Source organism: Ovis aries, chromosome 3 (genome assembly GCF_016772045.2).
Source record: "Ovis aries strain OAR_USU_Benz2616 breed Rambouillet chromosome 3, ARS-UI_Ramb_v3.0, whole genome shotgun sequence".
Lineage (NCBI taxonomy): Eukaryota > Metazoa > Chordata > Mammalia > Artiodactyla > Bovidae > Ovis > Ovis aries.
In genome coordinates this window covers 35,874,700-35,899,994 of record NC_056056.1, presented here as the reverse complement: position 1 = coordinate 35,899,994, position 25,295 = coordinate 35,874,700, and the positions used below count along the sequence as shown (strand labels likewise).

At 51.3% G+C, this 25,295-nt stretch overlaps 1 protein-coding gene across 2 annotated transcripts in view; it reads right to left on the bottom strand.

The window, feature by feature from the left end:
• The window catches only part of TOGARAM2 (TOG array regulator of axonemal microtubules 2), a 58,739-nt gene that overhangs the window by 11,628 nt on the left and 21,816 nt on the right, over positions 1–25,295 (bottom strand). Inside the window, exons 8-19 of one of the 2 annotated variants that reach the window (XR_006059145.2) lie at positions 25,140–25,186; positions 22,681–22,847; positions 18,084–18,234; positions 17,692–17,856; positions 15,592–15,745; positions 14,611–14,716; positions 13,610–13,845; positions 11,594–11,752; positions 7,071–7,188; positions 6,588–6,682; positions 4,888–5,080; positions 3,794–3,987 (exon numbers count right to left, since the gene is read on the bottom strand). Coding sequence is in view for 1 of the 2 variants with exons in the window: in XM_015094278.4 (XP_014949764.3) it covers positions 3,794–4,010; positions 4,888–5,080; positions 6,588–6,682; positions 7,071–7,188; positions 11,594–11,752; positions 13,610–13,845; positions 14,611–14,716; positions 15,592–15,745; positions 17,692–17,856; positions 18,084–18,234; positions 22,681–22,847; positions 25,140–25,186 (1,808 nt within the window). In the remaining variant the exon portion in view is untranslated. Of the gene's footprint in view, positions 1–3,793; positions 4,011–4,887; positions 5,081–6,587; positions 6,683–7,070; positions 7,189–11,593; positions 11,753–13,609; positions 13,846–14,610; positions 14,717–15,591; positions 15,746–17,691; positions 17,857–18,083; positions 18,235–22,680; positions 22,848–25,139; positions 25,187–25,295 lie in introns of both variants that reach the window. The other variant, XM_015094278.4, reaches the window with a different exon arrangement.

The following is a 25,295-nucleotide window of genomic DNA, read 5'->3' as shown; positions in this document are numbered from 1 at the left end:
TATACATGCAGACAAAAAAACTGAAGATAAGAGTGACATTTTTAAGCAGCGGGTATATCAGAGGGACACCCCGGATGAATTTTCTGTTTCATTAACAATACAATGTTGGTCAGATAATTTGTATAAAGTAATGAATTTAAAGTCAGAGCAAAAGAGCAAAAGTAGATCTGATGCTGCCCATTTCTGAGCTTATCTACTCCCTGCAGCAATGGCCAGAGGCTGCACTAAATAGTTTCCTCAGCGCTCATTCTGACCAGGAGCCAGGTGAGCTGTCAGCAGCCTAATGTTTTAATTAATGAAGTTTCTTCTGTAGCTATCCCAGTAACAGAGCCTAAAGACAGAGCCAGCCAGTCTTTGCTCAGGAACCGCCTTGATCCCCAAAATAACTCTCCTGAAATCAGAAGGTCTTGGTGCTGAGTAGAGGAGATGACACCCCAGGCTCAGCCCCAGAGATGCCCTCAGGCAGGCAGTGACCAGGGGCAGAGGATGGGGGCAAGGCTCCCGACATGTCTTCTTTTTCACTGTCCACCAAAGCGAACACGGGCAGCAATCCCACCTGCTTGGTCAGCCAGCACACCACTGGCCCACTCACCCCAGGGAAAAGCGAGGGACTGGAAGAGATGTGGCATCTGATGCCCAGACTATATCACCCAATTCTAGAAACAAGAGGTCGCCTAAAAAGACCAGTCTCCCAGTTTGGCTGTGTCAACTGGACTTTATGCCAGAAGGAGCCTGCCCTGGCTGTGTTTTTGACCCCCTTGAGCCCCACTGAGTGGGAAACAAACAGTAGCGTGCTGTGACTTTCCGCACAATTGTCTCATAGCGTTTCACAGCTTCTCTCCAGCCTGGAGCCCAGAGTCCCTCATGGGGCATGAAGAAGCCAGCTCGGGAGAAAGCTCCTTCTGCTCAAAGGACCCCACGCCACTACCAGGAGGGGTCTCCGGGGGCTAAGGGTCAACTAGCGCTGCCGGGCTCAGCCTGGGTGATTCGGGAAAGAGGATGTTCACCCCTCCTCTCCTGTCACACCTGCCGCAGTCTCTACATCCACCACCCAGTCCCCCATGACGCTGGGAAGTTTTGTTTCTTGCATTCATTATTTCCTCTGCAGGGCAGGCCTAGACCATTCCAGGCAGAAGAGAAAGCTTCTTTTCTTTGGGAAAGCTTGGCACCTGAATCCTACCAATTCTGACCTTCATGGATTGTGAAGTTGGCTCATTACTTCACAGTTAAGAACACTTCCAAAACCAAGCATGGCTGGTTAGGCTGGAAGGGCGTGGCTCAAAGGACCAGGAGCCAAGACCCTAGACCTGACACTTTGGGAGCCACAGGAGCCTTGTGCCAGGGGGTCAGTGGGCTCCATCCATCCCTTTGAAGCCAACTCCATTCCATTCCAGCCTAGCACCGACCTAAAGATTAGAGAGGAGGACGGGGCTGCCTCCCCTCCCTCCATTCTCCTTGCACCAAATCCTCCGGCTGATGGACAGAGGAAGCACTGTCAGCCACCCCCAAGGGGACCCTGTTCCAGGAGGAAAAGAGAACTGACATCTTCCTGGATGCTGCAACCTGCCTCAAGGTGGGTCAGATCATGAAAGCAGGCCATCCCTAGGCTCCCTTTTCTGGGTGTCCAGCCCAGGTAGGTATAGCAGGTCCCAAAGTAGAGGAGACATGAGCCTTGTGACTGTGTGAGACATCAGATTCTGTAGCTCAAAGTTCCGGTGCTCCAGTGTGCTCATGGAGGCCAGCTCAATGGCAAAAAAGGGGAAAGTAAAATCCCTGGACGGGGAAGAGTTAAAAGCTCCTCTCCCCAGACAAGGGTGCTCAGCCTCTTCAAATAGCTAAAGCCTATTTTGCTTGGTGCTGGTTTTCCTAATAAATCTAGGGCCACGGTGATTTACCAATAGCCTTGGTTATTGGCAACAGCAATCTCACTTACCCAGAGCAGTGCAGAGAACAAGCTGTAATTTAGAGCTGGATTTATTTTGTTTGTTCTACAGCAACAAACTCAGCAAATCATAAATTCCCTCTGAGATGAAGAGAGGAAATTGACAATATTTATGATCTCGAGAGGCGGAGAAGGGCCTGACCAGGCCTTTAATTTGTAACTGAAACTTCTCCTGGAGGCTCCAGCCAAGGACAGCTGGCGTCCCAGCCCCAGGGAGCTGAGCTCAGGCCAGGGTGTGGGATGGGGAGGACGGGTGGGTATGCCAGGCGGGTGTTTCCAGCCACACTGTGAGGGTGGATGCTCTTGTGCATTCCAGAGGAAGGACATGGCTCTGTGCTCATCGGAACATATGGCAACAGAGCCAACAGTGGTTCTCAGATCAAACATTTCCTCACATCAAGGCAAGACTAGTTTGTGAAAGACTACTGGTCTGGACATGAGTCTGTCATTTACTACTTTCTCACATACCTGAGGTTTTGAACTTGCACTTCAGTCTGTGTACTAGGTACATCAGATATGACCATCTAATCATCTAGCAAAGGAATGGATAACAGAAGGTCATATACACACTGCTGTATTCAAAATGGATATCCAATGACAAAATGGATAACCACAGGGAACTCTACTCAATGTTATGCGCCAGTGTGGATGGGAAGGAGGTTTGAGGGAGAATGGATACATGTGTATGTATGGCTGAATCCTTTCACTGCTCACCTGAAACTACCACAAACTTGCTAATCAGCTGTGCATGCTGTCATTTCAGTCATGTCAGACTCTGTAGCCCACCAGGCTCCTCTGTCCATGGATTCTCCAGGCAAGAATACTGCAGTGGGTTGCCATGCCCTCCTTCAGGGGATCTTCCCAACCCAGGGATCGAACCCATGTCTCATGTCTCCTGCACTGGCAGGCAGGTTCTTACCACTAGCACCACCTGGGAAGCCTGGTTAATTTGCTTTACTCAAAAAAAAAAAAATTAACAGTATAATGTTTGGGAAAAAAAAGAAATATATGCACCAAAATTTCCACCTAACGTTCCAGAACAAAGATGTGATCCTGCAAAGCTCATAAGGGACAAAGGAGCTGCTGTCTTTCCTCATGTCTCTCCCTCAGCTTCTGCCTTTTTGTTCTTTTCATTCTTCCCCAACCCCTCACTCCACTGTCACTCTCCACTCCTCACCCCAAATCACTGCAAAGGCAATTCTCATTCATTCCATGCTCAAAAAGTCAAAGGGATCCCAACACGACTTCTATATCAGACAGTCAAGATGATCACCTTTGTCCTCTCCAGCAGGCTTGCCCTCCTGTCTCACCAGCATCCTGCCTGTTTCCCATACAGACCACATCCCCTACTACTATCTCTACAACTAAAAAAAAGTCGACAACTCTTCTAACTCCTTCTCAGTGATCCTGATCTGTTTTTCCATCAGTGCCCCAATGGCTCACGTGCTTGGCACTATGTGACCCAGGGTGAGTTATTTCCATCATGGCAAGATGATGGAAGAGAAGGCAAGACTAGGTTGTCTCCACTTCTACCAGATTGACATGACATGGAAAAGCCTACCAATCAAGAAGCTGGGAGGCCCTGGGCTCCCCACCCATGCCCTATGCAGCCTCAGGAAATATTGGGTTGGCCATAAAGGTAATTTGGGGTTTTCCATAAGACGTTACAGAAAATCCCAAATGAACTTTTCAGCCAGTTCAGTGTTTGGCCTGAGAGCCAATCAATGCCTTTCACTGCTCTGCTGATTCCAGAGGAGGGAAGGTGGAAATGTCCATCCTAAGCTTAACAGAGAGGCCAGGGAGGGAGCCAGCCACCTACCAGAGCCCAGCAGGGGCTCAGAGTAGGCTCACCTAGACTCTCAACCATTGCATCCAGCGCCGCCGCCGCAGCCGTGTAAATGCCTGTGTTCTTGGAGTTGAGGTTGTCTGCTACAGCGATAATGATGGAAAGCAGCATGGGCTGTAAGCTTTCTCTCAGGAGGGGGATCATCTTGGTGAGGGACTCCAGTGCCCACTGATTCACCTTCTTGTTGGAATCCTGAAGCCTTGGGGTGAAAGCATCAAAGACCTATTGAGGGAACAGAAACCAAGAGCCCATGGAACCCAGGCTGGGCAGGAGTCCTACAGCCCAGCCAGCTGCCCTTGGCAGGGATTCCTCCTTCCTGATGGGGACCACCCAGCCTATGTCATAGCATTCCCAGTGATGAAGAGCTCACCGCTCAAAGGGAGAGGTGACAAGAGGGGAAGGACTGTATACTGAATGGTCGTTGGGAGCAAAGGGCATAGAGCATCTTGTTAGGTACTCTCAACTCGCTCATAGAGTAATCTTAATGACCCATGAAGCACAGGTTCTCATCCTCAGTTTACCATTAAAATACAAAACAGAAACTGAGGCTGAGAGAGGTTAAATGATTTGCCCAGATCACACAGCTAGTAAGAAACTTCAAGCTTGTGTCTTAACTACTCTGCTATGTGGCTTGAGTGTCAGCAGCCTCGCTCCTAGAAGAAGCAGGCATCTGCCCTCATTTCTAGACTATGAAACCTGTGCTTTCTCTGAACCCAGCCATCCAGCCATCCTGGCCCAGTTGCCTGGTCAAGCACATGTTCTACCCCCAAACCTAACGTGCATAGCAGGGTTGGGGGCAGCCCTTAGCCATGGCAACCTCCATCCCCACCCTCCTCCCTATATATCTGCTAGGAGGATGAAAAATGCCCAGGACGACTCTGAGTGGTCCCAAGGTGCCCAACAGGAAGCAATGCCCTTGTCATCTTGGCCACTTCCAGATAATCTTATGTCATTACCATGGAAACTGGAAAGCAAGTATTTGTCAGGCTCCCTTTACCCTGGAGGGTCTGGCACAATGTCCAACTCTTTCCTGAGTTTTCCCAGATTGAAGTTGCACCCACTGGGGGGAGAGACAGGACAGGTGTGGGGTGGCACTCACCTGGACCAGGTTGGCAATGATGAGTGCTGGCTTGGCCCTGCAGTGCTCAACGAGCCGCCCCACACCTTCCATCCGAGATTGGTACTCTTTGGCCTCCAGCAGCCGCGTCAGCTCCCGTAGCTGCTCCACCATCTCCAAGCCACCCCGCATAGAGGAGCGCAGCCCCACCAGCCGGGGGCCATTGGAGCTGAGCCTGTGTGGAACAAGCGTCTGACCTGGGCAGCCCCAGGGAATGAACATACATCTTGTCCCATGCACAGCCCCCAAAGTCAGATGGGGCTGAAACCAGAGTTTGACCTGCAGCTTAGTCCACTCGAGCCTCCCCTCCACCCACTGCTTGGGGTCACAGGCCTCGGAAACTCTCGAAGTGCCTTTTCCTCAAGAGGGTGCCAATTGGGTGCCTAGGGTTCTGTCCCCTTATCAGTGGGCAGGGCCCTTTCTTCTTGCCTTTTTTTTTTTTTTTTCCTTCCTCTTTTCAGAAGGTAAGTTAGGAATGGGGTGAGGGAGCTTGGAGTGAGGGTGGAAATCTATGGAAGGACAACAGACACACTTTATTCTAAGAGTTGGGGAAGGTCTCGCCAGGAGCCTGCATCCTGACCCCTGGTCGTCTAGGCTCTGCTCATATCCTCTGGGAAGAGGGAAATGTTAAGAAGCCCTGTTGTCTTAACGTTTGTCTTAACATCAGAGGCCCATCATATTCCCCTGGTCCGTTCCAGCCAACAGGAGAGCTGCTTCACACGGAGCTCCTATCCCCACCCCCAGTGCTCACCTGGGTCTCTGAGTTCTGCCCTACACCTGGGTCCCACCCAGCAGAGCCCAGCATCATCCATTCTGACAGTCATCCCTATACCCCAGGCTCCTTGCCTAACTGTGTGCCAAGAGCTCTGCTGGACACTGCGAGCGATGAGATGAGAGGCGTGGTCTTTGCCCAAGGAGCTCATGGACCATTGGGAGGTAAAGGACTGAAGGCCAGGGCAACCTGTCCACTTAGGGGACATGGGGGCAGAGGGTCAGAGAGAGCTTCTGGGGGAAGGTCATGGTGGGCAGGGGAGTCACATCTTATAGAATAAACAGGCGTGTTCCAGGTGTAGACAACACACATAGGCAGAGTCACAGGAAAGAGAGAACTCGGAGGGCTGGGGAGCTGAGGTCTGGCTGAGAGCAGGAAGTTAATCTAGAAGAGGTGGAGGGGGCTTCCCCTGGGGGTGCAGCTAAGGAGTCCAGATAGTCTCCCACAGGAGTCTAGTTTCAGGCGCAGGAGTGACTGTCAGATTCCTGTTGGATGTCTAACTCCTCCTGATGCCCACTCTCTCACCCCTGGGCCTATTCCTTCTCACCTGCCTGGCTCTACCCCTGCCTCTAAACTAGTCCCAGGAGGGCCACTCTGGTGGCAAAACGTGCTCTAAGTGGATGAACCCTGATTCACATGTAGCCTGACCCCATCCCCCTTAAACAGCAGCTACACGGCTGAGACTTCAGGAACCCATCTCTACTGGCAGATGCTTCCTAGCCCACGATTTGCCCTCCTGAGATGTGGATGAGGGAACCCTCCCCATAAACTCACCCATGAGTCCTGCTGACCAAGTAGGGCTCAGCTGCAGCCCAAATGCATACCCCTCCCCACACCCAGGGCCACTACAGGCCCCAGGCCAAGCCTCCATTCATTCTGGAGAGCCTTAGGGAGACAAGAGCTACTGTACCCGTCCTGGCCAGGCAGCCCATTCTCATACACCACCAGACTTCTTGACACCTTGCGGTCTTTGGCTGATGGAAGTTCATCACCATCTTCTATTCCCTTGAGAAATACACACACACAACATGAGCTGAATGGGACAGCTCTCTGGGGAACTGCCAGATGCCCCAGTCTAGACAGAAACAAGAGGAATAACCCCTTCCACCCAGGAGAGCTTGCAAGGGCCTTGGGGAGCCTTCCAGAGGTCAAGATCCCCACTTAGAAGATGAAGGCAAGAAAACCTAGGCAGGCACAAGGGACACCGGCAGAGAGAGGCAGAACCAGGTCTGAGCACCAAGAAGGAAATTCTGCCCATCAGGCATCATGGATGAAACAAAAGCCTCTAGAGTGCATGACCCCTTCCCTTGACCTGACTGAGGGTTGCAGACTGCCAGGCTCAGGCCTGATCCCCACCATAGACCAGCTCACACCTCGCCACCTGCCAACTCACCCGCTGTTTAATAGCTGTCATGACCTTCTGCAAGTCATGGGACGGGAGGGACTGCTTCAGAAATGCATCAAACTTTGTGTTTGACATCAAGATATTCACCATCTTCCGGCCATAAAACCTGCCATTGGAGAAAGAGCAGGATGAAACAACAGCCACAGGAATGCAATATAAATTTGCTTTACAGCTTTGCATAATTTTACTAATTATAGTAAGAGAATTTTTAGTACTTTTTCTAATTGTGACAGTAATCCCAACTCAGAATAAACACTGACCATAATCCCACTACCAGGAGAAAACCACTATTAAATTTTTATATTATTTTACTATAGTCATTTTTCTACACATATATATTTTTAGTTGATATCAGAATGTATATATAACTTTTACCCAGCTTTATTCACTTTATCATTGATCATCTCCCCATGTCATCCTTTTTAATGGCTAAATAATATTCTGTTGGATGGCTATACCAAAGTGTATTAACTTTTTTCCTAGCAAGAGACATTTAGAAGTCTGAGAAAGGGTGTGGTGGGGCAATCTAGGAGGGAGGGGTCAACGCTACCTGATTAATCGTGGTGGTAGGGGGGCACCTTGGGTTGGGACTCAAAATATGAGTGTGTGTGCGCTCAGTTGCTCAGTCACTCAATCGTGTCCAACTCTTTGCAACCCCATGGACTGTAGCCTCCCGGGCTCCTCTGTCCGTGGAATTTTCCAAGCAAGAATACTGGAGTAGGTTGCCATTTCCTACTCTAGGGAATTTTCCCAACCTAGGTGTTGAACCCACATCTTCAGCGTCTCCTGCATTGGCAGGCAGATTCTTTACCCCTGCGCCACATGGGAAGCCACAAAAAATGAGTAGGAGTTCACAAATGGGATGAGATTAAGAAGGAAGTGGAGGAGAGAGGACGCCCCATAAGACGGTGTGCTCAATCTGCAAGCGTGCGGTTGGAGAATAGCAGGCAGGGACCGGACCCGGAAGAGAACAGGATAGAGAAGGAAGGTAAGACCCAGTTTAGGGAGATGTGAAGGAACTGGGCTTGAAGCTGAGGAATGACGAGATTTGCACTAAAATCGAAATATCTCAGGACTTCCTTGTGGTGGGGTGGAAAGGAAACCACCTGCCAATGCAGGGGATACGGGTTCGATCTCTGGTCCAGGAAGATCCCACAGGCCGAGGGCAACTGAGCCGGTGTGCCACAACTCCCGAGCCTGCACCACAGCCTGAGAGCTGCAACTGCTAAGCTTGTGTGCCTGCTGCCACGCCTGAAGCCCAGTGCCTAGAGCCTGTGCTCCGCAACAAGAGAAGCCACTGCAGTGAGAAACCTGCACAGCGCAATGAAGAGGAGGCCTCACTCGCTGCAACTAGAGAAAGCCCGCACAAAGTAACGAAGACCCAGCACAGCCAAAAACAAATCCATAAACAATTTTTTTAATGTCTCAGGCAGCAGTGTGGAAGATGGATCTTTGGGGACCAGGCTGGGTCCAGGAGACCTGTTAGGAGGCCACTATAATAATCCAGGCAAGAGATGCTAAGGCCTGACATAGGCAGGAAGGTTGGGTTAAGTAAGGATAATCAGATTCAAGAGCTGCTAAAGAAGATGAAATTGAAGGGTTTGGCAGCTGATTGGAGGTGGAGCCTGAAGCATCCAGAATTATCATATTCACTCCATCTAAAACTTCATCAGCTATAAAGATGCACCATTAATTTATTTCTGAAAGAAAAACAGAAAAAGAAGACATGGCCAATTTCCACTGCCTTCAGTGACACGGCCCCACATGTGAAAGCCATCCATCCTTCTTCATGCTCCCTCAGAAACAAAAGTAACACTTCTTGCGGGGACTGCCTGCCTTCCTTAGGTCAGGTAAAGTACCTAATGGTTGCTTTGTAGGAAACTGTGGAATCTGGGTCTTTCCTTCAATGATGAATGTTTGCATTAATATCGAATTTATGCCCCAACACTCTATTCCCATGCCTTTTCTCATACACAATAACTCTTCACTTCAATGCCAAAAACAGTGTAATATTTCTAAAGACATTTTAAACAACGATTAAACTCAACAAGTCTCCACAGTGACTTCTTACAATAAATATAAAAGGCTAACCAGCAAACAAAGTCTCATAATGTAGTTCCTACAAACACAAACAGTAATTCAAAGGTTTATATGATGAGAAATGAGGATCAAGTTTGCAATTGTGTAGACTGTAAAACCAAAGTCTTAATTGCTGCCTGGCAACAACTGTGAGATGCCTAGGATTCTAAGATATTAAAATGTGGAGGAAAAATGAAGTATAACTTCCCCATTTTTAATCTTAGATGACTCAGTAAATAATAGTGACTTTTAATAAGAGAGGGAACACAGCCAGAGAAGCAGCCTTCAGGAGAAGGCAGTGAATTCATTTAGGATGACAGTGGGACATCCCAATGATGGGTCGTGGAGAGGCATCAGAGAGATGGACAGATGCTCAGAGAAGGAGCCGCCCGGAGGGAGACACAGGGGAGCAGAGTTTCGCTGTGACTGGAGCCACAGGAAGTAACGGTGCCACTGAAAGAAAGCTGCAAGGCGGGGATGAGGACTGAAGACACTCCTGAAGCCATGGGCATCCGGGTGAGGGGGGAGATGGAGGAGAAAGACACAGAGGAAGGTGGAGAACCAGGGAGTGTGGCGCCATGGAAATCAGAAGCATAAGGTTCCAAGAAAGAAAATGAAGTGCCGTCAATGCCATCCAGTGTGAGAGAGAGGTCAGCGAGGGGTTTAGATCTGGAGAGGTATTAGATCTTAACCTCCCTTTCCCCACCCATGATGAAGAGCAAACCAATCAAACCTTCTATTCAGTACTTCCCTGACAATATTCCTCCCTTCAGTAAATGGCCCTTTCACTCACCCCACAGTTCATCTGAAAACCTAAGTGTCATCTCTGATTCCTCTTTGAAATCCTCACCACCAACCTGCAATCAGCTCTGCCTTCAAAATACACCCAATCCACCCCCTCCCACTTCTGCAGCCTCCAACATGACTTGCCCAGATTCTGGGGTAGCCATCCACCTAGCATCCCACCTGCATCCTGGCTCCTCTCCCCAACTATCAATCCTCCAGTGGTCAGAGAGACTTTTTTTCAAAAAAATTAAGAGACTAGCAAAGATATCAAAAAGCACCCAAATGCATTAGCAATCAGAGAGGGAGGAAAGAAGCAGCAGTGAGCTAGCATTTCTATCCACTAGATGGGTAAAAATGTGAAATCCAGAAACTGCAAGGTTGTGAGGATATAGGCACCTCAGGGGCAGGGTAGAGGGGGCCTCCCTGGTAGCTCAGACAGTAAAGAATCTGTCTGCAATGTAGGAGACCCGGGTTCAATCCCTGGGTTAGGAAGATTCCTTGGAGAAGGAAAGGGCAACCCACTCCAGTATTCTTGCCTGGAGAATTCCATGGACAGAGGAGCCTGGAGGGCTGCAGTCCATCGGGTTGCAATCCTGAGGTGCAGTCCTGTGGGAGTGCATGGGGAGGGTGCATGCGTGCGACGCCACCTTCCCGGGTGCACCCTGGGACAGCCCATGTGAACGTACCACCTGGGACACAACACAGAACACAGTGGACGTGTCCTCTGGAGCTGAACCAGGAGCGGTGGGGGCTCCAGACATAACATGTCACAAACTGAGAAGTACGATAAATGAGCCCAAACCCAGCTTTTAAAGACTCCTACCAAAACCCCAACCCCTGACCCATGAGCTGCCCCCGCCCCCCGGCCTGGCCTTGCCTCCTCCCCATCATTGCCCACCACTCCCCTCGTTCACCGTGCTCCACGAAGCCTCGCCTTCTCATCATTCAACACCCAACTTAGCCCACCCCAGGGGATGTACCACCTGCCTTTGCCGGGACTCTTGCACCCCAAATCCTCAGAGCTGGGCCCTACTAGCCAGTCGGTTCTCAACCCAAATGTCAATCTTTAACAAGATCTCCCTTGACTCTCAACCTAAAGTAGTCCCTACCTTGTTCTCCATTACGTTTTCGTTTTGCCCCTTATTTGTGTCTAAAATTGTCATAATTATTTACTTGTTTATTATGCAACTAGGAGGTAAGATCCAAGACAATGGAGGTCTAATTTTTCCTGTTCACACCTGTGCTCATAGTAATGAACAGAATACACATCACATATCTCTTGGGAAAAAATGAATGAATGGATAGCTTTATAGGGAATGGAGCTGGACCGGGACAGAAACTAGAGCAAGACTGCAGTGGCTAGAGGGGGAGTGAAAGGCGAGGGATGGGAGGCAGATGGTAGGGTTGCAATGGCTAGAGAGACTGGAGATGAGGGTAGTGACCGTTCCCTGAGCGGGCCTGGCTCTGGCTGCGGTGGTGTGGAGAGGTGGGATGACAGCTGTCAGGAAAGGACACAACGTTGTCCGTCGCTGTCCCTCCCCGTGGCCCTGGGGAAGCTGAGCTGCGTGGGCTAGACCCTCAGGGGTGGCTGGCGGCCTTGTCTGCCTGGGCTGGCCAGGCCAGCCGTCCCCCGGGCCCTGCATCACCTGGCGTCCTGGTTGGAGTCCTGCGCCAGTCTCACCAGGTTATGCACCAGCATGTCTGTGCTGTCTCTCGCGCCTGAGAGGAGCTTCTCGGCACCTATCTGCTCCAGGACGACCGACAGGTGCTCGGCAGTGCACTTCCGGACTAAGGGGTTTCGGTGGCTGGAAGGAAACAGTCACGGGCAAGGGCTCAGCCAAGGAATGAATGGGGTTTGGGTGGGGGTGGGGGGGCATCCCCAGACTGGCACACGGGGACCTACAGTTGTGCCTCCACGTTTCATGCCACAGTGGGCTCCCAATTTTGTCCCTCCAGGGCTCAGGGGAATCTTCAAGGAAGACCAGTCCCTTCCTGACAATGGAACTGAAGCCACGTGATGTCCCCAGGCCCACCGTGTGCCCGCCATCTCTGTGCCTTCCTGAGCTCATGTGCTGCCTTTGCCTAAATTCACTTCTTACCTTTTCTCTACCTAGGATACCCTACCTCTGCCTTCTGAGCCCCCAGACAAAACTAGTACTTTCTGGGGAGGGGGGAAGGGCACTGTCCTTTGTCCCCTGGTAAATACAGGGGTACCCCATGGTTCCCAGGGGGAAGTCAGCAAGTCTCCCTCTCAGTTGAATCTCCTGTTCCCCTCTGGCATGGTGACCCTTCAGCACCTCGTGGGCATTTACTGTGTGTTCATTGAGCTGAATTGAGACAGGAGGTGGGATGGGAGATTGATGGGTGGTTTCTAGGGGAACCTGAAATCTTACAGGAGGAACCCATTGGATGTCACCTCTTTCTTTTTCACTTCATTCAATGTGAATTCAGTGTGTCCACAGTCCATTGCATTCGGTGACACTGGCCCCTTCCTCCCCACTGGGCACCATTCCACTAGAACACAAAGGAAGCCTTCCCTACTCAATGCGGTCCAGGGACCAGCGCATTAGCACACAAGTCAGAATCTGCACTTTAGCAATATCCCAGGGAGTTCCAATGCACAGCCCTGTTCCAGGCTTCCATGGTTCTTCCTGACAAGAATCAATCGGCCCAGTTCACCATGAGCACACCCTCCCTGCCAGGCTCTGCGCTAGACACCTTTGAACCTGGGTCTCCTCAACTCCACAAGCTACTTTTGTCATCATAGTGCAGGTGAGGAAGCAGAGGCATGGGGAGGAATCCAGAAAAAAAAGTACAATTGATTTCTCCCTGGTTAAAAACAGCCACAATCAGCACTCAGTCAATGTCAGGTAGAGACAGGCGCTTCCCCTACCCCTCTTTCATGAATTAATCCCTGTACTCTTCCCAACAATGCTATTATTACCCCTGGTCTCCTTTTACAGATGAGGAAACAGAAACTTTGGGGAAGTTTAGTAACAATCCAGGCTGTGAACTTAGGTAATGTGGTTCAGGAGTCTGTGGGCAAAGGCCTTCTGGCTGTGACAGCTCACCCTGGGTTCTACCCAGTAGGCCCCCTGGCATAACGGTCAGTGACTGTCTTGTTGGGGCTGAGAGCTGTGTCACCCTGTGGGAGAAAGGGCTTGGGGGAATTCTGGTTTTGCTGTTGATGTTGGTTTTTGTAAAGAGAAAGCAGATCTGGCTGCAGAAGGTCTCCAGCAGCAGCCTGTCCCCTCCTCCTCGCCAGAGGCCAGCTAGAGCAGATTTTGTGCCTTGCTCTGCTCACGGCCCAGATTTCATCAGAAAGAAGCATCCCTCCCCTGGGTAGAGTGAGATCCGGGCCGAAGGCTACCTCTGCCGCCCCATCTCTGGGGACAGTACCACGGCCACTTCGAGCTCCCCAGTGTTGAGCAGACAGTAGCACCCGTCCCTTCCCAGCTGGGGCCTGGGACAGCTACAAGCTGCCCTCATTATCCCCAGCCTGGCCCAGGAGAGGCGGGAGAGAGGCCCACCGGGGAGCAGGGGTCTTTCTCCCCAAGGGAAATGCTTGAGGTACCTGCACCATCTCCCTGCTCTGCCCCTACCCAGTGCCTCTCCCCTTTGCCGCACCTCCCCAGGCTGCCCCCAGTCAGGTCCCCACGTACTAGATGCCCACGGAGGTGAGGGCCACCAGGGAGCGGGCGGGGGTCACGTGCTCCACCATGGCCCCCAGGGACCGGTTGGCTGCCCTTTGGATGAACCCGCTGGTGTTTGCCATCTTCTGGAGCAGGCAGCGGGTGATCTCCTCTGCCTCCTGGTCCATGTTCTTCTTCAAGGCCCGGAAGAGGTCTCCCAGGGTGCCGATGGCCAGGCGGGACACCTTGGAGCGGAGGTTGGTAACCTTGGAGAGAGATAGGCGGGGGACCTGCAGGACTGCTGGGCCCTGCCAAGGGCTCCAACACATAGGAAAGAGGAACCTTGCACCAGCCCTCCTGTGGCCCCCACCCTCACCCAGGCTTAGGCCTCGCCAAACTGGAAATGGAAACTCTGCAGTAGCTCTGGGCAAAGCAGTCTCATTTTTTAAAAAACACCATTACTTTTATTATCATCATAATTATCAATCCTACTATTGTCATTACCATCTGGAATTTGTACAACACTTAGTCTTGAAAGCACTTCTACAATTAATATTTAATTTGATCTTCACAAGGCCCCCCAACGGGGACAGTCTACTCCCAAGGACAGGGGGCATTGCCTCCGCTTGTGATAAAATACATCTTATTGCCCATCTGGGCCCGGCCTAGGCCAAGCCCTAGCCTCACAGGAGAAAGGATTTGGGAAATGTTACAACTGCCCACAAGTTGGAGATCTAGCCCAGAACACTCCATCCCTCCTCAGGTATTCTAAGTACAGAGGACAACGCAGTGCTGTGACAGATCTCAATACCCAGAGATTAGAAATAAGGAAACTCCAGGCCTCAATTTTCCAATCTAAGAAATGGGTGTCTAGCTGCCACCTCCGTGGCTGAGAGCAGAGAAATAAACAGGGATGCCCTGGGAGCCACAGGCCCCTCTGCAGCTGCTGTGTGACCAGCACTAGCAGTAGCACCAGGGAAGGGGGACTGGCTGGGGGTCAGGCAGAGTACACAGGACACAGGAGCCCTTACCTCCCCCGTCACGGCCAAGGACACATCATGTAGCCTCCCGGTGAGGACCTCCGAGTGACAGGCTGCCAGGCGCTGGATGCTCACCAGGCCCCTCTCCTTCATCTGCCTGAGAAGCAAGTCCAGGCCCTGTCATAGGTGGCTGGGGAGGGCACTCTACACAGGGCGCCCACACTGCCACCACCCCCACCGCAGCGGGGAGGGATTGGATGGCGTCAGCGGCAGTGTCCTGGTGTCACAGCCAGGCTGAAAGGCCAACAGTCCAATACCGGCCATTTTACGGGGTCCATGACCCACCCCAACCCAGGATGGAGGCTCACCCCCACAACCCAGGCCTAGGCCACCCACAGAGCCTGCACCTGCAAGAGAAGGCTCTTGAACATGAGGACTGAAGGAGGCCTTCCCACAAATGGGACCTCAAGTCATCACTTTGCTCATGACCAAGACTGGTGGCGCTAGTGGTAAAGAACCCGCCTGCCAATGCAGGAGACATAAGAGATCTGGGTTCGATCCCTGGGTTGGGAAGGTCCCTTGGAGAAGGGCATGGCAACCCACTCCAGTATTCTTTCCTGGAGAATCCCATGCACAGAGGAGCTTGGCGAGCTACAGTCCATAGGGTCACACAGAGTCAGACACGACTGAAGCGACTTAGCACACAGCACACAACACTGTGTGGGGGAGGAACACCGGAGCGGGATGAACTTGACTTAGAGAAAGGAAGGACGCTGACCTTCCTCAGGCCCCCATGGAAGCGTTGCAGAATCAGAATGTACTTCCTAGGCCCGGCTCTGGGGCACCACAGAGCTGCACACAGGACTGTTGGCAGCCCGGGACAGACACTGGCCGTGGGACTCAGATGCACACCCCCGCTCCTCCCCCCTGCCCCCACAGGACCAGGATCTGCAGTGGGGGTGAGGCACAGGGCAGGAGCTCCTATGCAGCCCCACCCCACCCCATCACAGGGCACACGGGCTGTTTCCTCACCAGTCACTACTCTCCAGGCACTGCAGGGCATCCGCCAGCCCCAGCTCAGGGTTTGAGAAAGGCCTCAACTCCCTGAAAGCTCGAAGATCAGTCTCTTCCTCCTCTTCTTCCCACTCAGGAGACCCCAAAGTGAGAACCGCAGGTAAGGATTGAGCTGTAAGAAAAGGAGAGGAGCAGGGGGGTTCACCCAGAAGACCTGAGGCCTCCACAGCACTGCACTGAAGCCACCTTACTGAGAAAGGGAAGACGGGGTGGGGGGTCTGCAGGCTGAATGGACTTGTGAGGGGTAGAAGCCAGGGCCTCGGCTGCACTCCCTGGGGAACCATGGAGACCTCCTAACTCCAATCTCTTGTTGACCGTTTTTATCCCTACCATTGCTAACCTGATTATGATAAACACACTGGCCTGTGACAGACTGCTTGATGTCATGTGACCAAACCCACCCAGCTGGTAATTCATCCCTAATCCTGCCCTGTCTGTGGCTGGAGGTGAGGCCAGCAGTTCTATCAAGGAATGACTCCCTGGCTCTAACCTTGTCTCCACCCAGGAGCCTGCGTTACGACTTCTCCTCCTCCTCCTTCTCCCCAATTCTCCATCCTCTGGTGAAGCCAGGGTCCCCCCGACAATCCCTCAGCTCCTTCATTAACAGAGCCAGGACTGGAATCCAGATCTCTCACTTCCTGTCTAGTTCTCTGCAGAGGTTCATCTTTACACAGCTTTCACAGTGCCGTACCCAGGAGGTCCAAGGCAAGAGTGAGCTGAGGGTTAGTACTCTCCTGAAACCCAAGACACAAAGACCTCATTCATTCCTGGATTCTCGTCTCAGCTTTGCCAATGGATCAAGAGTCATCAGCCACAGTCTAAGTCCCTATGGGCCACCATCACCTTGAGTGATCTTGGCTGACCTTGGGTGACTTTGAGTCTCTGGGTCTCAGTCTGTTGTCTATAAAAGAAGTAGCTTAGATTAGGAAGATCAATGTTTCCCAAGTACCAACCATTCAGTTACCACTTCCATGAGTTTTGGGTTTGTGTTTTTTTTTTTTTTTTTTTTTTTGGCCATATCTCTTAAGTACTTGTACCCTTATTTATTGGGTATTTTCCTTCAACTCACTTTTCAAACCCTGCTGCTGCTGCTGGAGAAGGAAATGGAAACCCCTAAATAAGTTTATTTAAGGGAAAGTTATATCACTACCATAATTGGTAAATGATTATTTGTCATACTGTGTGATAAATATTTACAGTCAGAGTAAACAAATATTATAAACTCTTGCTACAAAGTGGCAGTCAGCTTCTGATGTTTCTAGCCAGGAAGAAGATCTCTTTGTTTAGAGAAGAAACTCGAAAGTCTTACTAAGGTGTTAAAAATTAGCACCAGATTAAGACTTTCTACTTGATGGTATCAAAAGAATAGAAAGAGAATGAAGTAGAAAGGTGAGCCGGTGTTATTTCTAGCACCCAAATGATGCTCTACTCTCCCACCAATGTCTTACAATATCCTATACTTAAAGAAACTCTGAACCAAGTTGGTTGTTTTCAAATGTTCTTTTGTAGCAAAATCTTTTCAAATGAAATCCCACATAGAGCCCTAATATGCCAAAATGGGAGGCAAAATAGACCCTCCCTTGGTAGAATGTGGACAGGGCCTCCCGTTGTCCCTTGGGACCTTCCTGAGTGTCCCACGGAACCTTCAGCTCCTTGCATCCCAGTCTGTAACCAGCCCTGTCCAGCCCTGACATTTTATGACGCAACAGGCAGGAACCCAAGATTTTCCCAGAACCCTTTTCTCCTCTTCCAGGTGTTTCCAGATATTTCCAGAGGCTGTCGTCAGCATCTGTGACCCTGGTGCTCTGGAAGGTCCTCTAAGACATGCCACACAGGTTGGGCACGCCTGTCCAGCCACCCACAATTCCCTTCACAACAGGGCTGGCCCATAAACACACTACTGTTCCTCTCTCTGGCAACCCCAGGCTGCCCCTTGTTCTAACAAGGGCAACAAGAAGAAGCAGAGCAGCAGAGGTCACCCTTACCACGCCCCTAAGCATCCAAGACAGCATACCGAGAGACGGATACGTGCCCCCCACCAGTTGGTCTGGACCCCACCTGAAGCATGGCGGGCAAAGCTGGGTTCCTGCTTGCTGATGGGAATGCTGGGCAATGAGGCCCGGCTGGCCCGCTTCCTCAGGATGACACCAAGGTTGTTCCTGCGGGGGCTGCTTAGCCTGGTGGGCACAGACAGGGTCCCGCTGCCCCGGAGGGGAAGGAGGCCTGCGGAGGCAGAGAAAGTCCTTGGACAGAGCCAGTCCTGCCTGGCCCCAGAGCCCCCCTTTGGAAATGGGCCCATCGGTGAACTACCAGAGAGCAAATGTGACTCCCTGCGCAGTCTCAGGATGGAGACCATGTGGATGGGGAGTGTGGAAATGTTCTCTTTTTGGCCCAGATGTTGGTGAAAAAGTGTCCCCAGCCTGAAGGCACCTTCCCCAAATACCCAGTACCTTCCTTCATCAAGGTCCTCCGGGAGCCCAGGCTCTGGGAAGTGAGCTCTCTGTCCCTCTCCGGCTCCTTTGCCCTGCGGAATAACTCCATCTCCTTCATCTGCTTCAGCCTCATCCTCTCCTGGGCAGTCCTGGCAATGGTGACCTGAATCTGGCACAAGGTCAGAGCAAACTCCGTCACCTTGTGCACCTAACTGCGCTTTCTATACCTTCTTCATTCATTCAGTCATCAACAACATGAGTGGCTCCTGGGTGCTGATAGCTGTTCTGAAAATGATCAAAAACTCAGAGGCCTTGCTCCCAAAGAGCTATGTGGAATGGTGAGATGGCAGCAAACAGACCAGCCTCTGATGTCAGGCAACCATGCACGGGAAGGAAAGTAAGGGACACGGGGTGACGGGGTTTGTTTCAGGTAGGGCGATCTCAAGGCGGTGGCATTGAGGCAGAGACAGAAACAAAGTAAGGAGCAGACCCCGAGTCTGGGGGCTGCTGGGTGTGGCTGTGAGCCTCAAGGAGGACGCTGGTTTGTGTGCCCAGAGTCAGAGGCGAGGCAGGACACAGGTCGGGAGTGGTAGGGGTGAGCAGGAGCCTCGGCACACTGGGCCCGGTGGTCCGTGGTGGGGACTTGGGCTTCTCTGGAAGACACGGCAAGTCCCTGGAAGTTCTGAACAGAAGAATGACATGATCTGATTCCCTCTTCCCCCCTGCCTTTTCTTTTTTTTGCTGGGTAGGGAGATTCTCTAAGTATTGTTCTTTATAACTTTTTATTTTGACAAAATTAAAGATCCACAAGAAGTTGCAAAAATAGAACCAAGAATTTCCACGTGGCAGGACTTGGACTAGGATAGCCAGAAAAATGATAGAATGACCAGATTCTGGACAAGTTCAAAAGTAGAGCCCACGGCTTTGGCTGATATATGAGGTGTGGGATAAGTGAGAGACAGGAGGCGGGATGGGCCTGCGATTTGGGGTCAGAGCAGCTGGAATTCTGGAGCTGCCTTTTACTGCCATTCACAGAGAGAAGACACTGGGAAAAGGAAGTTGGGGGTGGGATGGGTGAGAATTCAACAGTTAAAATCTTGGATAAGATAAGTTGGAAATATAACTAGAGGCCTAAATGCAGATGTTGAGTATCAGTGCTATATAAATGCAGGCATATAATTTAACAGCTCCTGGAGTTCAGGGGAAAGTCTGGGCTGGAGAGGGAGATTTGGGAGCCCTCTGCGTAGAGGTGGTACCTAATGCCATAGGTCAGGATTCAGGTTACAGTGGTCAGTGTAAATAGACAAGATGCTAGAGGTGTGAGTTCAGAGTGCCATCACATAGAGGTCAGGAAGACAAGGAGGAGCCAGCAAAGAAGGACCAGGAAGGATGTAACTGATGTAGTCAGAGAAGCAACAAAGAAGCAGCCCTCATTTCCATTCCTTGGTGGGGAATTCAAGAAGGATGAGCCACAAAAATGGGCAATGGGTCAAGCGGAAAGAGCACTGCGACTGCTGCACGTGGGAAGGTGGATCCACCAGTGCCTCAATGCGGTGATTTCAGTGGGGCTGCAGGGATGAAGCCTACTGGCCCACGCTCAGGAGAGGACTGGTAAAGAGACAAGGCAGAGTTTTTGCTTTGGTTTGGCTTCCTTAAGATGAGAGAGAGCTAAGATGCTCGAGGGGATGATCCAGTTTCAAGGAAATTATTGTTGATGCAGGAGAAAGACAAGTGCTAGAGTTGGGATGTCAGATAGATTGAGCTAGAACATTAGGAGAAGGAAGTGAGCAAATGGGCTGCTTGAGGTTGAGATGATGGCAGGAAAGATGTTATTTGCAGTGCTGAGGTCTACGGTGTGACCATGGAGTGAGTGGCTAAGGCGGGTAGAGGATGAGATCATTTCATGGCCCTGGATTATTCCTCCTTTGCCCCATGGTCTGTCACCATTGCTGGAGAGGGAGGATGTGGTACTTGGACCTTATCAGCATCACTGGATCCCACAGCACCTGCACATAGCAGGCTTTCAAGATCCGTTTATTGCACTCTTACATCTCTGTTTCAAAGGAAGACCATAACAGTGACTCTGCATGTATGTACACATGCATCCAGACAGTCACGATGGTGTGATCACTCACCTAGAGCCAGACATCCTGGAAGGTGAAGTCAAGTGGGCCTTAGGAAGCATCACTACAAACAAAGCTAGTGGAGGTGATGGAATTCCAGTTGAGCTATTTCAAATCCTGAAAGACGATGCTGAGAAAGTGCTACACTCAATATGCCAGCAAATTTGGAAAACTCAGCAGTGGCCACAGGACTGGAAAAGGTCAGTTTTCATTCCAATCCCAAAGAAAGGCAATGCCAAAGAATGCTCAAACTACTGCTCAATTGCACTCATCTCACACGCTAGTAAAGTAATGCTCAAAATTCTCCAAGCCAGGCTTCAGCAATACGTGAACTGTGAACTTCCAGATGTTCAAGCTGGTTTTAGAAAAGGCAGAGGAACCAGAGATCAAATTGCCAACATCCACTGGATCATTGATAAAGCAAGAGAGTTCCAGAGAAACATCTATTTCTGCTTTATTGACTATGCCAAAGCCTTTGACTGTGTGGGTCACGATAAACTGTGGAAAATTCTGAAACAGATGGGCATACCAGACCACCTGACCTACCTCTTGAGAAACCTGTATGCAGGTCAGGAAGCACCAGTTAGAACTGGACATGGAACAACAGACTGGTCCCAAATAGGAAAAGGAGTATGTCAAGGCTGTATATTGTCACTCTGCTTATTTAACTTATATGTAGAGTATATCATGAGAAATGCTGGGCTGGAGGAAGCACAAGCTGGAATCAAGATTGCTGGGAGAAATATCAATAACCTCAGATATGCAGATGATACCACCCTTATGGCAGGAAATGAAGAAGAAATAAAGAGCCTCTTAATAAAAGTGAAAGAGGAGAGTGAAAAAGTTGGCCTCAAGTTCAATATTCAGAAAACTAAGATCATGGCATCTGGTCTCATCACTTCATGGCAAGTAGATGGGGAAACAGTGGCTGACTTTATTTTGGGGGGCTCCAAAATCGCTGCAGATGGTGACTGCAGCCATGAAATTAAAAGACACTTATTCCTTGGAAGGAAAGTTATGACCAACCTAGACAGCATATTCAAAAGCAGAGTCATTACTTTGTCAACAAAGGTCCATCTAGTCAAGGCTATGGTTTTTCCAGTAGTCATGTATGGATGTGAGATTTGGACTATAAAGAAAGCTGAGTGCTGAAGAATTGATGCTTTTAAACTGTGGTGTTGGAGAAGACTCTTAGAGTCCCTTGGACTGCAAGGAGATCCAACCAGTCCATCCTAAAGGAGATCAGTCCTGGATGTTCATTGAAAGGACTGATGTTGAAACTGAAACTCCAACACTTCGGCCACCTGATGACAGACACTGATGCTGGAAAAGATTGAGGGCAGTAGGAGAAGGGGACGACAGAGGATGAAATGGTTGGATGGCATCACCGACTCGATGGACATGTGAAGTGAAGTGAAGTCGCTCAGTTGTTTCTGACTCTTTGCGACTCCATGGACTATAGCCTACCAGGCTCCTCCCATGGAATTTTCCAGGCAAGAATGCATACTGGAGTGTGCTGCCATTTCCTTCTCCAGAGGATCTTCCCCAACCAGCGATCGAACCCAGGTCTCCCATACTGTAGGCAGACGCTTTACCATCTGAGCCACTAGGGAAGTCAATGGACGTGAGTTTGGATAAACTCTGGGAGTTGGTAATGGACAGGGAGGCCTGGCATGCTGTGGTTCATGGGGGCGAAAAGAGTTGGACACGACTGAGCAACTGAACTGAACTGAACACATGCATGCTCTCTGTCCTGTCTGACTCTTTGTGACCCTATGGACTGTAGCCCACCAGGCTCCTCTGTCCATGAGACTCTCCAGGCAAGAGTACTGAAGTGGGTTGCCATTGCCTTCTTCAAGGGATCTTCCAGACCCAGGGATCAAACCAGGGTCTCCTGCAACTCCTGCCTTGGCAGATGGATTCTTTTACCACTGAGCCATGTGGGAAGCCCAGTGACTCCCCAAGTTTCACTAAATTCATCCAGACTAGGATCTGTATGAATCATCTGGATCAAGGTCACCTTAGAAGTACAAGGTGTTTGTCAGCCTGTGAAACACAGCCCTTGGCTGATCTGCCTCTGAGTCAGCTGCCTCTAGGTTGCTATCTTGGGTGCTGGTTCAGATTACTTGGTTTGGTTCGCCTAAGCCCTTCTGCCATCTCCCCCACATCCTGCTTCCTTCTGAACCATGTGTGACCTCCTTCTGTCCTCGCCTCCTCCCTCAGCCCCTCCCCTCGGCTCCCTGCAATACTCTCCCCTTCACCTAGGCCCCCTTACCTCTATCCTTCTCCTCCTTTCTTTCCTCTCTTTTTCGCCATAGCCTTCACCCCAAACCCATCTACAGGTTCCAGCCTTAAGGACTAGAGCGGCTGCCTCAGGGTTCCTCCTTGCTTTCCTCAAGCCGCTCCCACACTTGTGTATTTCAGAAGCACGTGTGCCTTCAGCCAGTGGTGTGCTCTGAGCCCAGCTTCCTCTCCCCTCGCTTTCCAGGTACCTTGGTCCCACTCTCCTTCTGGTCCTCTTCTTTTAACAAGGGGTGAGCTTCTTGGGCATGGCTGGAGGAGAAGGATGTCAGCATCGGAGCAGACTGAGATAAAGGCAGGGCAGGCTTCTCAGAGGCAGCAGACCTGTCTCTGACAGGCGGGATCAGAGGTTTTGGCTCTGAGGAGTGGAGAATAAGAGTCAAACTGAGGACGCCCAGCACCTGAGGGCAGCAGCCGCTGGGATTAAGGCTCTGCAGCCCTGTGGTTGGTGGAACATGCAACTATCTAAGCCCTCCACCCTCAGTGCCTCTCCCCTGTGCTGCCTTAAAAGGAAAGGCACAGGTTAAGTTCACTCCACACAGCAGCACTGGCAGGAACAGACCAGGCTGCCTGAGGACCAACACCCTCCCCCTTTCATGCATCCGTCCATGCATCCATCTATCAACACTTACTGCACGCTTTATTCTAAGACTAGGCTGGGGTGGGGTGGGGTGGAGAGGAGCGTGGGCAGGAAATAGGGGCAGACCTGTTATCTAAGAGGTTTAAGATATTTCCTGAGAATGTAAGTCTGTCTTAACCGGGAGGCATGTACTTCAGAAAGAGGAAAAACAAAATGAGCCCATTGATCATGATACACTACCATGCTCCTATCTGAGACTATAACACCGCAGGAAAGAGCCAGAGAACTAATGCCAGCCCAATGCCCTCGTTTTACAGATGGGAAAGTTGAGACCCAGTGACCTTCAGATGCTCTTATGATTAATAATATTCAAATTCATTTCCAAATGGCATCAAATCCATAGTATATCTTTGTCATTCCGTGCTTTCCCAATTGATAGACTTTAAGAGCATGTTTCTTGTTTTAGGGACAGGGTGGGGGTAGGTCCATTAGTTTTTCTTTAATGAAGGCAATGTTAACCAGGTTCTCCTGCTCACAAAGTTTGGAGTTCACTGGCCTTGAGAGAACTTGCAAATCAGGGCTCCTCTGGGAAGGGGGGCCACCAACTGGGGCTGCCTGAGGCTGGAAAGGGTGTATTGAGTCTGGGGATCTGGCAGGGCTCCTGAGGACCCCCAGATCTCTGTCTGGCCCATGCCTTCTACCAAAGATCCCTCCTGGGAGGAGACTCCAGAATCAAGAGGGAGGAGGAGCGAAGCCTCTGTCTGCCGGGAAGTAAAGCAGGGCCGAGGGCGTGGGTGTCCACGGGCCAGCTCACCAGAGCAGGGACTGCGAGAAAGCCCTTAGCTTCAGACACTACCATGTGAACCCTAACTACAGGCCAGACGTGGTGCCCACATTGGGAGGGGCACAGCTGGAAGGTCAGAGAACTTCTTGAGGACTCTGCCAGTTTGTAGCCCCCTTTCGCCTATGTCTCCAAGAGACCAAGAGATACCCTGGAAAGCCTTGTCCAAGCAGCCTGGCCCCTGCCCCCAAGGACCCGGTTCTCAAGCAACACCTGGTGGGGAAGACAGGGGAGTAGCTCTAAGCTGGCGTCCCCTGGCCCCAAACCCCCTTCCAGTGCTCTCAGGAAGCTCTCCAGGGACACTGGGTGCCCGTGTGTGTCACACTGGACTGCCCCAGTGCACCCTGCCGCAGCCTGGCCAGAGAGGGGAGACTGGCCACAGCAGAGGTTTCCATGCCAGGCCTGCCTCTCAGGCCCAGCTGGGCATCCTAACCCTGGGGCCTTGTGGGCAGCAGCCTCCCCCTGACCAACTGACCCGCTGCTGAGCTGATTACAGGGTGACCTGCCCGGAAGCTGGGCAACAGTCCACCCGCTCCTGCCAGTCAGCACAGCAGCTGCCGCCAACGCCCGTAGGCCTGCAGCCCAGGGTACTCTGCCCATGTCCCCTCACTCGACCTTCAATCCTCCCCACGAATTAGGTCATAGGCTGGAGAGCCTCTCTGAGCCCCAACCACCTGCCTCACTGCCAGCGCAGCTGGCTCTCTTCCCCTGACGCTGAAACCACCCAGGATCGGCTGACCAAGGGATTCAGGGGATGCAGTTTAGTTTCTCACTCTGTCTGGAAAGAAACCCTCTATTTGCTTAGACCCATGCATCTCCCACACTGGCAGGCGGGTTCTTTACCACTAGCACCACCTGGGAAGCCCAGGGACAGCCACAGGATGGGACAAAACCCCACCTTTGGAGCCGCAAGGACCTGCGCGCTTTCTGTGCACTGAGCCTAGAAAGGCCCAGCTTGGTGACCCTCAGTGCACCCTTCCTCTATCAGATGGGACAGCACCGTCTCTCTCAGCTGGGCGATCATGAAGCAACCTACGCCGGTGGAGGGCAGCACAGAGCAGGGGCCACCCTCCCTGCCACCAGGGCGACTTCGGTTTCCCCCTCCATGAAATGAGGACAATGAGTCTAAGAGTACCCAGATCTCCTCTAGCCTTAATTCTGATCCCATGATCCAACCCAGGAACCAGAGAGTCAAATAACAAACGGAAGGGTGCGAGGCGAGTACATACCCAGAGATCTAGGGGTCTTCTCCCGAGGCCCACGCTCCCGGACCAATCTTAAAAGAATGGGGGAGAAAAAAGCACCATGAGAGACGGCAAGCAAGAGCTCCTGCTGTGCTATCTAGCAAGCAAGAGCTAGCTCCCAGGCCAGCTCCAGGATGGGGT